The 17,705-nt window shown below is 44.3% G+C and overlaps 1 protein-coding gene across 4 annotated transcripts in view; it reads left to right on the top strand.

The window, feature by feature from the left end:
• SMARCA1 (SNF2 related chromatin remodeling ATPase 1) overlaps nt 1-17,705 on the top strand; it is a 2,556,005-nt gene that overhangs the window by 1,291,669 nt on the left and 1,246,631 nt on the right. For all 4 annotated transcript variants that reach the window (XM_078688758.1, XM_078688761.1, XM_078688757.1 and 1 more), the window contains one exon: nt 632-700. In XM_078688758.1, coding sequence (XP_078544884.1) covers nt 632-700 — 69 coding nt within the window. The remainder of the gene's footprint in view (nt 1-631; nt 701-17,705) is intronic.

Below are 17,705 nucleotides of genomic sequence, written 5' to 3'. Positions count from 1 at the left end.
AGCCTCTTCTCCTTTCCTTCTGGAGGGGTGTTTCGTGTGGATATCAATATGTCTCCTTCATTAGCCATATCTATAAGCCCTTGGATAGTCTTACACTTCTTTTGCAAAGCTACATAAAGGTCTGAGAGAAGAAACCAGTGGGAGTTGGGTTTGTATTTTACTTCTGCTATCATGGCTACAGACACACTTCAAAGAAATGTTGTACTGAACTGTTGTGAAGACCTTTTGCTGTTCCCTTTGTTCCCCTTGCCACATTCACATTTTTAGACAGGATACATCCAGCTTCCTATCCCTTGTTTCTACTTATGGTGAGACCTAGTAATAGCTGATATGATTTGAAGGCTGTCTGTCCCATATGCATAAACATGAGGATCTGTTGCTGTGGGAAAGAGACCTCTCTGTTTCAAAAGTGCCCTTGGTTCCAGCACATGGCTGGAGATGTTTTAGTTTTCATGACTTTAAGGAAGAAACCTGTAACGGATATTTTAAGGAGTATAGGTAAGTAAACTTTGATCTTATTAGGAACACTACACAAATTTTTTCAGGAACCACAACATCACTAAACTGGTCGAAATAACATTCATACATACACACAGTCATATAATGTTTTAATTTGGATACTTTTTTATAGGACTTTGACTCCTGGTTTGACACAAACAACTGTCTTGGCGATCAAAAGCTGGTGGAAAGACTCCATGCGGTAAGCAGTGTTTGATATTAATTTACTTCCAAAATATATTTACAGTATTGAAAGTATTCATACAATTTTTTCTTTGTTCTGAAATGAGGTGATGCTGGTTGGTCATCTTTGTAGATGTAATATGGCTAATCTTCGTGTAATAACAGCTCCCTTGAAGGAGCTTTAGTACTTTGGGCCCCCTGCTAACCAAAACTGACACACGCTACCCACAATCAACCATTCTGCCATCTCACTGCTGTGATAAAAAGAGTGTGTCAGTTTTGCCCATCAAAACTAGTGACTGCTCCCTAGCCAACCCTGTTTACTTAGGATACGCTGCTGACACCTTCCAAACAAATATGCTAAAATATATCTGGAGTTGCTGCTCATGACTTGCGATTCTCCTAATAACATGACCAGAGAATCTGGATTTCATTAAAGACACGGAGGCTAACATTATGCATTAATCCTTTAATGCCACTCACAACAGCCGCTTACATCACAAAGGTAAAACAAAGAATTAGATGACATCACGTCAACAATATAAGGCATGAGCAGGAGTAGAGCTGCCTCTTTTAAATGCGAAGGAACGATGAGAAGTCAGGATAGCAACTTGGTACAAGGACGGTGAAGGGGTTGAAATCCGGGTTGAAATCCATGGAAGGAAACGAAGGAAGGATGCTGGAGATTCATTAATTCGAATTATCTGAAAATAAAATGAAGAATATCAAGTGTCTGATGAAAATCAGAAGAAAGTCAGTAACAATCGATGTAAGCATACTTAAAATTGATAAATGAGTAAACATCAGGAATATAACCCAAAATATATACTCCGTCCAAGGGAGGGACGGGAGGGATAATGTTAACCTCCGTGTCTTTAATGAAATCCAGATTCTCTGGTCATGTTAATAGGAGAATCGCAATTTCATTACAAGACAAGGAGGCTACATTATGGATGTTGGTAGCCATGAATAACAGCATCAGAGACATGTTCAATTGGTTTGCAGTAATGATGCGCAACGGTAGAAGCATTAGACCAATCTGCACACTTAAGGATAATATCCAACTTACCACCAGACCAGAAAGATTTGCTGGCCATAGCATTTCTTAGAGAATGAGCTTGAAATTTAGAGAGATCAATACCAGCAAAGTTCATAGCTAGCTTAACCTACCTGGCAATAGAGCAGGAAGAGATGAGTTTAAAGGGTTTGACATAGGAAAGCAGGAGTTGACTTGCATCAGGTGGACGAAGGTCATTCATTCTTAAGTCATATTCCTTCATGCAATCAATTACACAAAGCTTTTTGCAGAGATCAAAACGAGGGTAGAAAATGAAATCAGACATAGTTTTAGTTCTTCTATAAATTTCAAATTTAACACCAAACATATCATAGCTCCTATAAGAGATATCTAGGGCCTTAACGTCGGAAACCCTGCGACAAGAAATCAGACATAAGAGAGAGGCAAGTTTAATTGAAAGACATTTTCTGTTAAGAAGGGAGTTATCAGGCCAGGAGCAAAAAAGGTCAAGCAATAGTTTAACATCCCAAACAGATTGATATTTAGGCCTATGGGGCCTTTTAAGTCTGATACTTTTAAGGATTCTACAAATAATAACATTCTTACCTACCGTCTTACCGTTGACAATACAGTGTCCTGCGGAAATGGCAGACCTATAACAGGTAATAGATCTATAGGAGAGACCACTATCAAAAAGTTCCACTAGGAAATTGACTATATTAACGATAGGAGCCTCCACGGTATCCAAGTCCCTTTCCAAGCACCAACTAGACCATTTTTTCCAGATGTTATTATATCTGTAGTGTGTTCCAGGTGCCCAAGATTCTCCGAGGAGTGTGAGAGCAGATGACGAAAGTCCAGACAATTGGTTAGATTGCCTGACACTTTCCAGGCAAGAAGGTTCAGGTTCCCTGAAAGAACCAGGTGGTGATCTTCTCCGTTTGCGTTTAGGAGGAGTCCTTGAGAAGCCGGAATTAGGAGGGGAACGTCGCAAGAAAGTTCCAGAGCTGTGGGGAACCAAGCTTGAGACGGCCAGAAAGGGGTTATCAGGACTAGAGAGCACTGTTCCCGTCTCACTTTCTGCAGAACCCTTTGGATCATAGCAAAGGGGGGAAAGGTGTAGGGGCGGATAGGAGCCCAAGGTTGGAGGAAAGCGTTGACAGCGAGAGCACCCGGGTCTGGCATCCAGCTGAAATATTGTGGAAGTTGGAAAGACAAATGGCTTGCAAAAAGGTCCACATCGAAAGGACCCAAATAGTGAGCCAGAGAATTGAAAACGGTCGGATTGAGTTTCCAGTCGCTGAAATCTACTAGGAATCTCGAGTTCCAATCCGCTGAGAGATTGGATTTCCCGGGGAGGTACTCTGCCCTCAGGGAGATCATGTGTTCCAGACAGAACATCCAGAGTTTCTTGGCCAGATCTGATAGGTCGGCAGATCTCGTACCGCCGAGACGGTTGATATACGAGACTGCGAAAACGTTGTCTATCTTCAGGAGAACGTATCTGCCCTGAAGAGATTGTCTGAAGCTCATCAATGCATAGAGCCCGGCCGTCATTTCTAAGAAATGTATATGGTGGGAAGACTCCGAAGGGGTCCATACACCACCAGTGTCCTGGTCGAGGAGACGAGCACCCCAACCATGAAGGCTGGCGTCGGACTCTAGAACAAAGTCTGGAGTTGAACCAAAGATAGCTCTTCCATTCCAGGCATCCAAATTGTCCAGCCACCAAGAAAGTTCCAGTCTGGCTTCTTCGTCCAGAGAAACCTGGTCTCCGTACCAAAGTCCGGATCTGAGAGCTTTGGCTTTCACTCTCTGAAGAGCACGGTAGTTCAGGGGACCAGGGAAGATAGCTTGGATCGAGGAAGAAAGAAGACCAAGAAGTCTGGCCAACTCTCTGAGGGAGAGAAACTGATGTTTGAGGACAAATCTGATCTCCTTCCGAATTTTGGCAATTTTCTTTTTGGGGAGTAAGAGGAGACACCTGGACGTGTCCACAGTGAAGCCAAGGAACTCCAGAGATTTGGAGGGTAAAAGGACGTATTTTTCCCTGTTTATAATGAACCCAAGGCTCTCTATGAGGTTCATGGAGGTTTGCAAATCTTCTAGAATCTGTGAGTGAGATTGGGACATTATCAGAATATCGTCTAAATAGATGATGAGACCGATACCCCTGGCTCTTAGGACGGAGACTATCGTTCTCATGATCTTGGTGAAACACCAAGGGACGGATGAAAGACCGAAAGGGAGGCCCTGAAATTGAAAAAGGCGATTGTCCCAAATAAATTGGAGAAAAGGTTGATGTTCTATTGCCATGGGTATGGTAAAATAGGCATCTTTTAAGTCCAATTTGACCAGCCAATCTCTTTTGAGTAGAAGGTCCCTGAGCAGATGGATGCCTTCCATCTTGAAATGACGGTTGACAAGGTACTTGTTTACCTCCCGAAGGTTTATTACTGGGCGCCAACCCTTGTCTTTCTTTTCGACTAGGAAAAGGGTGCTTACAAAATTTTTTTGAGACCAAGGAATCTCTATTATTGCGCCCTTCTTTAACATAGAAGAAACCTCTTCTTTGACGATCTGTAGATGTTCTGAAGAAAGACCCAGAGGATTGGGAGTGGTAGATTTGAAAGGAATCTCTGTGAAATCTATTTTGAAACCCTGAACTGTTTCGAGAACCAACGGGTCTTGGGTCAAAGATTCCCAGACATGGATGAATTGTTTGAGCCTGCCCCCGACCTTTGGATGGGGAGAAGAAAGAAAAGCACTTACTCTGGGTGGTGTTGTTGGAAGCAACACGAGCGGGGAAGCCTCTTCCGCGTGAACCTCTTTCTCTCTGTGGGAAGTACTGTCTGGTGTTGGAGGGGTGAACCGGATGAACCTCTTCCTCTTCCGTAAGTGAAGGGCCGAAAATTCCCTCAGCCGGAAGAACGGCCTCTTCCACCGGCCTGACCAAAAACACGTTTCATATTGTTTTGGGCTTTGTCCAAAGTTGTAAATGTTGCGACGTATTTGCCGAGAGTTTTAATCATATCCTCTCCGAAGAGGAGGCCGTTTGGTTTACACGATGGCTCTTTTTCTGCAAGATCCCCGAGTTTCGGGTTGATTATAATAAGCACAGATTTCCTCCTTTCAATATTGAGGGAGGAATTAGCATTACCAAGGAGTAATATGGCTCTCTGGCTCTAACCTTTTATTAGGTTTATATCCAAGAGTGTGTTGGAAATATGCGATTCCTCCGCAACGTCGAGGATCCTAGTAAGGGGGCCTAGTAGGTCAAGAAGACGATCTTGATAGGCTTTAAGAGCCTTTCCAGGCCTTTTCTTGGATCTTTGCCCAACTTGAACAAGAACTTAATCAGGTCGGGGTCTAAGTTAGGTGTTTGACAGACTTTACCCTCTATGAATGGGCGAGAACACTCGGACCTCATGTTGTTACGCGATTCTCTTTCTAGAGAGTTCCTCAGCCATTTGGTCACGAATTTAGCTACGTGATCGTGTGGATACCACTTTTTACTGTTAGGGTGGGAGATGTTTTTTGGGGAGAACATTTCCTCACCAAGAGGGTCGAGGATCGCGTCCTTCGACAAGGGGGAGGAATCCGCCTCTGAGAAAGTGTTACGGTCCCAGTCATCAGTGTCTTGCTCATCAAGATCCAGGACGAATTCGTCGTCGGGATCGTCGAAGAACTCGTCTTCCTCAGAGCTGGGATCGACACGAGCACTGACAATAGTTGCGCCGCTGAGGGCGCCCAGCAAATTCGTGCTGCGAGGGGCAACCTTACCTTTTGGGGCGCTTTGGCCTCCCATGCCTTTTGAGGTGCTTGGACCTCCCATCTCATTTGAGGTAGCGCGACCTCCATCAGTGCTTAGGCAATGTTTCGTTTTTTTATTAGCTTAGAGTGTTCAACTTCCGGATCGGAAGTGTTGTCATCAAGTAAAAGGGACCTTCTATTAGAGATGACCTCACGCAATGTATCTAACATGCAGGACCTCATTTGCTTTTGAAGGAAAGACTTGAAAGCATCGCTGTTATGATTGGGCGAGCTTGCTACAGCGTCATCTGACTCTAAATCAGACATGGCAGGTAAGTAAAATTATATAAACTGAGGTGTTAAGAGAGTTATCTCTTTTATTATGAATTCAAATTAAATATTTTATAATAACTAAATAATTATATATAACAATAAGGAAAGTAAGGTTATAAAGTACCCTTTTTTTAAATTTATTTATTTTATATTTTTTATTTATGAACCTAACCTAACCTAATCAAAGTTCTGTATTTTTTCGGATAGTGAGTCAAAAGGCCTGAAAGTTGAGAGTTGCGTTCGAAAGGCAGGAAACAGCTGGTTGGGAAGAGCGCAATCGGTAAAGCTAGACTTGAAAGAGCAACCGATGCGCTCGAGCAGCTTGACGACCGAAATGGAGGAATAAACCTTAGCAGGTACACAGCGTTGCGCTTCTGTTGCTAAGGTCCATTCCTCTGGTCCCAAAAGGCAGAAGTGGCGATGTCGGGTTTGAGGAGAGCGCGAGGTGAACAACCGGTATCCGGCAGGAGGCGCGACAAGGTGAGACAGGCACAGCCCACAAACGCGGTAGGAGGCGGGAGTGCGCACAAGGCGCCGGTACAAAGGGGAAACCTTGTACGAGTGGAAGGGAAACAGAGGAGTAAGAAATCGACAACCATAGATTGGAAGTCGAGGGAGGGGAGGGGGGGATCGCAGCGAGACACAGCGATCGAGGGAGGGGCGGGAAGCGAGTCACACCGCGAATTCAGGAAAGGTGCCATAGCTTGTCAAAATACCTGCGCCTAAGCACATTGTAAAGTATAATCACCATATGAATATAATATACAATAGGTAAATTGGATTAGATTAAGTAAAGTAACAATAGTAGAAGATTGAAGAGTAGTACTTATCTGTTGTGAGCTGCATTTAAAAGAGGCAGCTCTACTCCTGCTCATGCCTTATATTGTTGACGTGATGTCATCTAATTCTTTGTTTTACCTTTGTGATGTAAGCGGCTGTTGTGAGTGGCATTAAAGGATTAATGCATGATGTAGCCTCCTTGTCTTGTAATGAAATCAAGCGGGAGACTCATAAACTGCCACTCCTTGTTTGAAGGGGAAAAACAGAACAGGGTGGCTGGACAGGATTATTCGTGAAACAATTCACCAGACACACAGTCAATCTGTACCGTGTGACCACTGGATTTAATTTTCCAAACAAGTTTATTTTTCTTTTTTACATTTATCAGCAATTTTTTGAAACACAAGCACAAACAAAACCACTGTCAATTCAAAAGGTTCATATATACAGTATCTACAAATGCACACATTTACAAATTTACAACAAAGAATCAAACAAAAGATTGGTTAGACACACCAAAAGACAATCACAAATGTATAATAATTCAAATAAATTGCAATTATATACAGTGCAGAGATTAATCCATAAGCGAACAAACGGGAACCAGTCCTAGAGATTGAAAAAACCAAGTGACAGGCGGGGTTGAGATCAAAAACAAGCCTGCCTGTCAACGAAAGCCTGTGGTGTAATGTTAAATAGGGTTGCAAGGCTAGGATACAGAGTGGTGGTATGATTTACATCCTAGCGGCACCCTTTGTTGTAGCCACAGGGTGGTATTGTCGACGCGTTTCGAACCTAAGTATTCAAGGTTCTCTTCAGGACAGGGACTGGGAAACAGATTCTGCACGCGGGCACAAAGGTTGCCGTGGCGTAGGTATGTCGTGTTCACACCTGCAATAGGCGCAGAGCAGGACTTAAGGCGTGGTGTCAGGCTTCAGAAGCTTGCAGGTATCAGGGCGGCTCACATTATTTTGCGCGTGTAGGTCTGGCTATGCAGACCACAGGGAGGGAAGCGGCCGGTCACTGGCCTCAGTTCAGGCCGGCAGTTAAAGTTGGCCCGTTTTCTGAATGAAGTAATCAAGCCACAGAAGGTCCGTGTTGCTCACTCTCTCCCAGGAACAAGCTACTCCTTGTTTGAGACAGCTGCTGATAAAGCCTATTTACAATGGGCACCACAGTTTATGTAGTCTGTACAAACCTGACAGAATCTTCCCACATTTAACTGCTCTCTGATAAAGCCTATTTCCTGGGCTAGGTATTCAGAACACATTTGAGAAAATCAAGCCCCAACTACTGCTGCAGCAGACTAAGTAAGGCACTTCTTGCACGTAATTCTGAAGAATTCCCTAAAACAGAGCATGTTTACATTTGACTACGTAATGTTAACAGATCTGCTGGTGTGTATCCGGAACTGCTGCTGATGCCCGTTGCTGACAATGGTTTGTGGCAATTCTTAGCTTCTTTAATACGTGGCCAGTGGTCCTCTTTTTTCTCAAATCTAATTGATGTCTCTAGTTTGACCAATATTTCCTCACTGTGCATGCTATCATTTCTAACCCTTTGTGGTAATAATACACATTTTGTAACAAAGTAGGCAATCTTGGGTTAACCCATTCCCTGGTAGTTAGTAGCGTTTTCTTTGACCATGATTACACTTTGCAGATGGCTTAGTTGATCCATCCATAATTACTTTACAATTAGTATTCATGGTTTTCATTGCGTGTATGTTCCTGTACATTCTGTTAGGTGTAGCCCGTCTTATAATTGCAGAATAGTAGTATGCAGCAACTCCTTTTTTGATCATTATACTTTTCATTTTTACACAAACTAGCCAAATCAGGTTAAATATTCTCAACTTTGATCAAACCAACATCAGATTTACAACACATTACATTTCTGTTCATCATGTTTTTATATCTTTTACTTTTGTAGGCCTTATCTTTCCCAAGCACTTTAGGTTTCACTAGTATTGGAGCATACGCTATACATACAAAACATATTGTATTGTGTACTCTGTTTATCAGGGCTCGGAAGTAGCCCTCTTCAGGGATTACCTCTTGGCTCAGCCCACAGGAGTATTTAAGTCTCACCATTTCAATTAGATCTCGACTGACAACCTGCTAGGGGCCCACTAGTCAACCAACAACTCGCCAGGCGCAATCCTCCTGCTTAAGGCGACCTAGCCTTTTTGTTGCAACACCCTTTTCTGGAGAGTCTTGTGGAGCAAGATTACACAAACCCTGACCATTTCCCTACCACTTCCGCAATAAGGGATAAAAGAGAGTGGAGACTTTTGGAAAATGCTTATTCTTCTCAGCCAGTTTGGCCCTGCGATCTATTAATGTCTCTTGTTTGCTGGGTGTGAGAAAGTGCCATCTTTCTTGCATGGTATGCCCCCACTTTTTGCTGAATTGCTGATGTGCTTTGACTGAGTGTGCCCTAGGCTCCTGCCAATCAGGTGCCCAGGGCCTGTGTTACTTCCCTAAAACTGTATTGAAGCTAAATCCCAATTGACATCTCTGGCCACATGTCAGCCCCTGGTAAATGGTACCCTAGGAACCCAGGGCACTGTGACCAGAAAAGACCCCTAAGGGCTGCAGCACTCATTGTGCCACCCGTAGAGGCCCTCTACAATGACAGGGCTGACATCACCATGCTGATGGTGACTGATGAAGACCACCAGGAAGCAGAGAGTGAACCTCTCCCTGATCTCCTCTCAACCAAGTCAGAATCAAATAAACAAGTGCTGACAAGTGGTTCCTTTAATTTAACTCGTAAGATAGCGTCGGCGCGTTTCGGTGCATTGCACTGTGTATACAATACACCGAAGCGTGTCGACGCTATCTTACGCGTTAAATTCAAAGGACCACTTGTCAGCACTTGTTTATTTCATTCTGACTTGGTTGCCAGGATTATAATGAATTAACATCCTGATGAGTCAGGTCAAAACCACGTTTTTTTTTTGTCTCTTTCTGTGTATTATGTGTATATTTTTAATGTGTAGAATATGATTTAATGTATAAATTGTATGAATAAAAATGTTATTGCATGTTTTTATCACGACTAAAAATAAATTTATATTTTGGGCTAATTTGTGGTTTAAGTGCCTTCATGACTAAGGGGTATTTGCATTGATAACCATTGGATTTTTTTCTGTGATGACTGAGCATAACAAAGCACTGAAGTATGAATGAGTGAGTTTGATTGAGGTTTGAGCAATCCCAAGGGAATTACGAATTTTAACTTGTTATTGGTACCCTGTCCCTTGGATAGTTGGGCCATTCCCTATTCTCTTAACATGCACTGAAGACTGACAAGTTTGATATCAAACTTCTCAGCACATTAATCCCACACTGATGGCAGTGTTGGATTTAATGTAAAATTCACTACAGAGGAAATCTTAGAGATGCCCCCTGAAACCTAACCTACATTCCACGTATTGTCTGAGAGGTTGCCTAGGCTGCCACACAGCAGATATGTTGCTGGACCCCTGGGTAGAGAGCCATCCGCTCTCCTGGGCCTGCAACAATGCACATCCTGGCTGAGGTGCTAGGTCTCCTCCCCCAGGATGGGCAGGGGAAGCTTCTAAGGCACGCCGCCTTTGTGAGCTTCTCCAGACCACTTGCTGTACTCAGCAACTGGCCCCCACAAGTTCTGACTCCCACTCTGGCGGGAAGACTGGCGGGAAACCCTATGTGAGGAACGGGGTGTGCCAGCCTGTGCCAACTCCACCCCTCAGGTGGAAGAGGCGAGGTGAAGCACAACTCTGGGCTTTGGCCATCTTGAGGATGGGAAGCCCTGCCCAATCAGAGATAGGCTCCTATCCCCCTCCCACAGGAGAGGAGCAGGATAGGGGGTGTACTCACCCCAGGACAGGGACCTATTGGTCCCTGCCCTTCCCCTACCTTTAACACCCCTAAATGTATTAATTAGGGGCACCCTGAACCTTGCTTCCTCAGATCCCGATTTCGAAACAAGAAAGAAGACCAAGAAGAAGACCTGCCATGCAGCTGCTAACAAAAGGATGACACCAACTGACTTGGCCCCAGCCCTACCGGCCTGTTGATCCTTGAACCTGCTCCTGCTAAATTCCAGCGTCTCCTGCGGACAGCAACCTCGAGAACCCCGGAGGACCTGCCTCCCTTGTCCCTCTTAGAGACTGGGACTCCCATGAGCAGTGGTTCTGCTCAAACAGCAATATCCCTGGTGCCAGCCAGGAACCGCGAATCCAGCACACTCTGCATCCGCCGAGCCCTGCCTGAGTGGACAAAGACCCCGAGGACGTCCCCCCGGCGATTCTGACCTGGAATCCAGTGCCCAAAGACCCTCCTTGACGACCCAGACGACGCCTGCAGCCTCAGAACCAGGGACCCCTCCAACCGCGACCAGAAGAGGGTAAGATTTCCCGACATCCAAAGACCTCCCTGCACCTGGCGTCTCCAGGCCTCCTGTGCCCAACTCAGGGGAGCCTACCTATCCTCCACGATCCCAACTTACCCCTCGAAGTGTTGGTCGCTCCTGAAGAATCTCCGTCCCCAAGCCTGCAGCCTTTGTTCCCTTTTCAAGATCTCCATTAAATAACATTGAGCACCCCACGGCTCAAAAGCACCCTGCACACAGCCGCCCGAGTTCCTCTGGCAGTTCACCCTTTGCCCTAATCTACTTTCCCATTTGCCCTGAGCAAGTGACCAGGAGCCCAGCTCCCACAGCCGCGTGGCCTGCCTGCCAGCAGCCACCAACCGAAGGCCCCCTGCCTCTCATTGGATAACATTGGACCTAACTACCTCTGCACCCGGCTGCCCCTGTGCCGCTGAGGGTGTACCAACTGTACCTACCTGACCCTGGGAGACCCCTGAGTCTATGCCCAGAACCTTAACTCTACCAGTCGAGTACTTACCTAAAAGCTGATAACTCACTTTTCTTCCATAGGCTGACATTGACTCGTTTTGCTTGGAAATGCTAATAAGTGTGGAGTTTTGGAACTTTAAAATATTCATCTAAAATCAGCCGAACTACGAATTCCGATTCACTCACCTGTTATCAGGAGAAATCTCAGTGCTGCATCTTTGAGCCCAGTACTGAACCTGAAAAGTAATTCTAACCGTACTTACCAGTAACTTGAATTTCCTTCCATAGGATATCATTGCCTGCTTTTTGCTGAAAACGTTTCTAAGTGTCGATTGTTGAAACTTACAAATATTCTCTAAAAATTGTGCCAACGATATCAAGCATTTGCAATGCAATAGATTGCGCATTATTAAAGTTTGAGCTACTGGTGTTGCATTATTTAGCAGTGCTAATAGCTCAAACTTTAATAATGCGAAACCTATTGCATTGCAAATGCTTGTTTGTCTTCCTGTGCTCGTTCCTTCCCACCAGCAGCTGCATTTATCATTCTGGGAAGCTTCAATGTTTTTGAAGAAGCAGGCCGCGGGGAAGAGTTGCACTATATGGGGTGGTTGAGTAAGGCTCTGGTGGTAGATCTGTAGTTGGCTTACACGGCTGTGGGTTCATTCTGGATGCCCTCCACTACAATGTTGAACCATTGTGCCTCTTAAGTCTTTGCATGTACCGAGGACTTTGATATACATTCACATCAGATCAGATGAATAGTCACAGTGCTGACAAGACATATAGCCTACAGCGGTGGGCTACCCAGGCGTCTTGGCATTCCATCCCCCCACCTTAGCTGAGCCATGCCCTGTAATAGGACACCACTGCCAAAGGCTGCTTCCCTGTGCGATGCCCACTTCACTGTATCTAAACCCACTGGCAGTTATAAGTCTGTGCTTTTTCAACAAAAAGTCCCATTCTAATTCCATCTCTCTCTGCTTGCTTCAGGTTTTTAAATGCTCGCAGTTTGCATGGTAGAAAAGCATTCAGCTCATCTGGGCCCTTGGTTCACACTCTCACATGCAGCCCTGAAGAGTACAGTTTGTCAACTTGAACGGCACGGACCGCAATCCCTCACTAAAGAGCCGTAGGACAGTTGCTGCGCTGCACACACTGATAGAATATTACATCAGCCGAATCATTATCTGCTTTTGAATGTGACTGTGCTTTGCATATCAACTGTGCACCCTTGCGCACACTTTTTCAAAAACGCACACCATAATAAGTTTATCAGAAACACGCCTAAGTACTTGGTCAGATAGCCGGAATTTCACAATTTGACAGTAACACATACATGTTGTTTTTCAGTTGAAACAGTCATGCATGAAGGATTTCATTATCAGGACTGGTTCTGTAACAAAGACACATTCTTCTGAGTGTCTTCTCACTTTAAACTGAATCGCATAAAACGCACACTCACATCAAGACGACAGGAAATACAAATGTATTCCTTTTCACCCACTCATCTGGGCAGAGCGCGGTAGCTTTTGCTCTTCTAACCTAAAAGCTTGGTTACGCTACATTTATCGTTAACACTCGGATTCAGGGAGGACAGCTGTGTGCCGCTGCATGGCTAATTTGCATATGTGTGTGTACTGTTGCAGTAGGGACCCTCAATGCTGCTGGTGAACATGACTCGGCAAAATGTGGGTGGTGGCGAGCTTGCCCGCTGGCAAAGACAAACACGCCTCTGTCTGGCAAACATGCACAAGATCAAACATTCTGGACAACACAACCCTAGGTTATTTCTACGTGCTGGGGCGACTTTTCCTTTAACTGTCAATTGGCATGTTACACTACTATGGATAAGTAATGAGTTTTTTAAATTAATATTTTATTTGTACAACTAGCAGAGTTTGCAAACCGAAGCAATACTGAGGTGCAAGCTGTACTTCCTTAACCCATTTTTACAAGACAAAACGTGTGTGCGCTGTACATATAAATATGCACTTTATTCAAGAGGGTCAAGGGTCTGGAAAGGCGGGATTTCACCTCTAGAGTCTGCTTACCATTCTCCAGAATCCCGTCACGGGTCGACTGGACCTTTTTACCTGTCATAGAGTGAATTTAGGCAATCTAGTCACAACTAAATAAATCAATTTCAGAATACCCAATTGCTTTCCCCAAAGAACCACTGACTAAAGACTGAATTTAAAGGGTTTATTACATAACCAAAAATAACTGAAGGTACAGGCACCTCAACAAGAGGTTCAGAAGATAAACAGGTACTAATACAAACATAATCCTACGGAAAAGTCTCAAACGACTAATGAAAAGAACGAGAAACAATTCCAGAACCATCAAACTAAACAGGATAGCTATAACTTGAGTTCTGATACTCATCAGGATAAAAGACATAAATTCAGATTAGTCTGTCCCTACTCTATGCTAGATGACATCCCTACTCAACAATAGCTCAACCTAACCAAAGGTGTCAGTCGTGGAGACTTCCTAAGAAGTTCGCCACCTTCTCTCTTAGACTAAATTTCCATCACTGCTGCTAAGCTCCTTGCCCATGCGACCGCTCTCTCTAGCTCCTCAGCCATCTGCTCTGCCTCCACCCTCGGGGTGCTATCCCTAATACAAAACCCCACAATGTTAATGACACGCCTATAGCTACGCCCATGAAGAAGGTGTTGAGTTCTGTAAAATTCCACATGGCAAGGATTCATCTTTGTCCGTTCAGCCGTCCTTGGGTCTCAGGCTCTTCATCCTTTCAAGTTGCGTCTGTAAATTCCTGGTCTACTCCCCCATGTCTGAGTCTAGAATTCTAACATACTCACACAATGGGCCCTTCTACTCTACTATCTGCTTGATGAGGCGCCTGCAAAGGAATACACACATAACTCGCAGTCTATGATTATTGCAACATTTCTTAAAGGTCACATCTATCCCTCCTGTCTACAGTTCAATGTTTAAACAAAACATTTCTCAACAGGCCTGCACTGTTTCCATTAACTAGGCCTCTGGTTGGGTTTTAGGCCCAACAGTTTACCTTAACTTCTCTTAGTTCACTAGACATCAAACCTTAAACAATAAATGCATCTTCTACTTTAAGCAAAACATATATATATATATATGTAATTCGTTACGTTTCAGACAAAGCAGATCTCAAGTTCTATTGCATTGTTAAACACACGTTGCATTAGGAGAAAGTTTCATTTGAAAGCATCTATATATGTCAGCAAGCATGGGTTGCACTTTGCAACGTTGGCTCTGCACATTTCTGATACCAATTCACTTTAGCACTTTTCATATCTTGCATCTAACTATGATTAACAGGCCTCTATATATGCGGGTGCTGACTACTTGTACATATGCTGCACCCCTACAAACTTCACTGTAAATGGCGCTCTCTCAGTTCCCCCCTTTGATGACCCGTGTCATCACCACCTTCACATCATCCTCAGGATAAGAACTGAACTAAACAGAGCTTGTGGCCATTTTTCCTCTCTTGAGCATCTCCAATGCCCTCAAACTGCGATATTGATTATCTTGCAGTCTTTCCATTCGCATCTCTTGCACTCTCATTGATCTCGCCAACCTATTCGCTTTGTACCACTTGCACAACCTCACTAAACCCCACAAGGCGATCACACATGCCACTGCTATGATAAGGGGTTTCAGTACAAAACCAAGGAAACCCTTTCCTAGGTTGGCAAACCAGTTTCCAACCTTCCCAAATCCTTTACCAACAGTCTCCCATGTATTCTCTTGGGTCAAGTCCTCGATCTCATAATGGATCGCAGTAATGTTGCTTATATAAGTCTCCAGATCCTTAGAGTTGTCTGGTATATAAGTGCAGCATTCCTGAATCTTCAAACGTTTACAGACTCCGCCCTCTTTTGCTAGGAGGACGTCTAGGGCAAGACGGTTCTGTAAAACCATTGTCCTTATCGACAACATCTCACCCTCAACCAACACTAATGACTTGGCTGTATTCATTGACAGTTCATCCACTACAGTTGCTAACCGCCTTATCTTGATGTCATTCAAAATGACTCCTAACATAGGTATCGCTGCTCCAAACACATCTCCAATCACTGCTCCAGCACTCTCCCCCCGCTTTACCCTCCTCTGGGACCCTCCCTCCAAGAGAGCAAAATCCTCAGTATGGTAAATCTTGGGAAAGATAATTGCTAGATAACATGTTCCATACCACTTCTCTGGCAATCTCACATACGCATTCTTTCCACAGACAAAGTATACAGTAGGCACCACGCTCTTCAAGAAGTCCTTCGTGTAGTACTCTAATGTAAAGGTGTGTTCGCACGTGGTCTGACCCACATACATGTTTTCATAATACGTCTGTGGTCTGTGGAGACATAGCTTCCCTTTCTGTACTTCATCTAAAGCTATTGGACCGTAACTCCCTTTTGACTTGTGCTTCTTCTCTTCTTCGGTCCAATCTACCTTTCCTTGTCCTGAATCTCGCAACTGTTTTTGCTTCGTGTACCTGTCTTCCACCTGCTCAATGAACTTCTTTTCCACCTCTGACAATGAGCAAGTCAAATTGTGTCGGTGTGCATACGGTGTGTCTAGTTCTTGTGTTGGAATGAAAAAATATCCCAGTCTGTCTTCCGATTTATAATAGTCCCACTTATTCAAATGCTTGTAATCTGGGACTTCTGGTAACACAGCATCATAATTTGAAAAATAATATTCAAAATGATTTCTACCATACAATATGCTAATCAATAAACTACAGGAAATTCCATATGTCAACGGAAGGTGATGATATCTAATACCCTCATCTACTGAGGCTGGCAATTGCATACACACATAGCAGTCTTTCGCATCCATCGCATCAATGTATTCATACAACAGTTTTGCATAAGCGTTCTGTCCAAAATTTCCTTTAGACAGGTCAGTATGCAACCTACGACTTTCTGCAGCCAGTAAGGCCTTCTCTCTTCTTTCTCTTTCTTCCTTCTGGCTAGGGGTGTCAGGTGCCTGTGTCCCCTCAGCCTTCTCTACTGTTTCATGTGGTGCAAAATAGGAAACTGAAACTACTATAACTATAAGGAGAATCACTCCTGCTAAAAGGGTGCCTACAATGCACTTGGCTCTACGATTCGGGTTTCCAGGTGCCATGGTTTCGGCTCAAGCAGTTCGTGCTCGGAAAGCACCCAAGTCTCTTTCTTTGCTATTTGAGTCTCTTGAACCACACCTGGCAACTTGAATATTCTGTTTCAGTTCTTCTTTTTCTTCAATCAACAGACAGCCCTAACCCTTTTCCGTCAACTGTGGAAAGTCCCTAACTTTGTTCTTCTTCCACTCGGCTCTAGGTTAGTTTTTAACAGTTATTCACAACAGTCTTTTCAAAGTCTCTCAACGCACATTTTAAAGCTCAAAGTTCTTTTCAAAAGTTCAAAGTACAATTTTACCACTCTTAATAGTCTATGATTATGCTTGATCCGATTGCCTGCAACACATAATCCAAAAGTTCCATGCGAAGCACAACTACATCATAGGCTGGCATGTCCGGAACGAAGGTAGGAAAAATCAGTCTTTCCAGGAGTAAATCACGTATCTTGCTTAGGAGAGGGGGATTAGGAATGGTGAGTGTCAGGATACCTTCAATTTCAAGTCCAGGTATCAACAGTACCACTTGCAGCTTAACATTGGGGATGGTGCTGGTCACTTCCACTGACCTCACCCTCCCGGACCTCAGTACCCCTGGCATTGGTAATCCTAACATTTGTGAAAGGATAGGTCCACTCTGGAGTGGCATATCTTTGGCACGGCACTCGCACCCTCCTTGACCTTCTCGGTCCACTCTGCGCTGCTCCGTTGTTTCCTCCTTCCAGATCGGACTCTTCGGACACAGGGGCGAGTTCTCTTTCGGAAGCCAATCTCACATTCATTCGCCTCCGCCTTTCGGGCCAATGAGCTTCTGCACCTCTTGCTCGCCGGCCTCTCGTTTGCACACCCTGTTCGTCCTCCTGGTCAGCCTCTCCTGCACTCAGATCACCTTCTCCGCCACTTCCTTCTTCTGGGGCGGATTCAGTGTCACTGTCGTCGTGATCATACACAGCTTGATCAGGGGAGTTCCCAACTTTTTTATTTATTTTTTATTTATTTGAGTCTTATATAGCGCACGGTTACCCTTGAGCATCCCGGCGCTTGTCAAGGAATCCATCAGACCAAAGCAAAGCTGTTCAGCGTATTTAAGATGGAAAAAGATGAGTTTTCAGAAGATTCCGAAAACGAAGAAAGCATGTCTCACGACGCAACTGCAAAGGAA

This window comes from Lissotriton helveticus, chromosome 4_1, assembly GCF_964261635.1.
Source record: "Lissotriton helveticus chromosome 4_1, aLisHel1.1, whole genome shotgun sequence".
NCBI classification, from domain to species: domain Eukaryota; kingdom Metazoa; phylum Chordata; class Amphibia; order Caudata; family Salamandridae; genus Lissotriton; species Lissotriton helveticus.
This window is presented reverse-complemented; position numbering and strand designations above follow the sequence as displayed.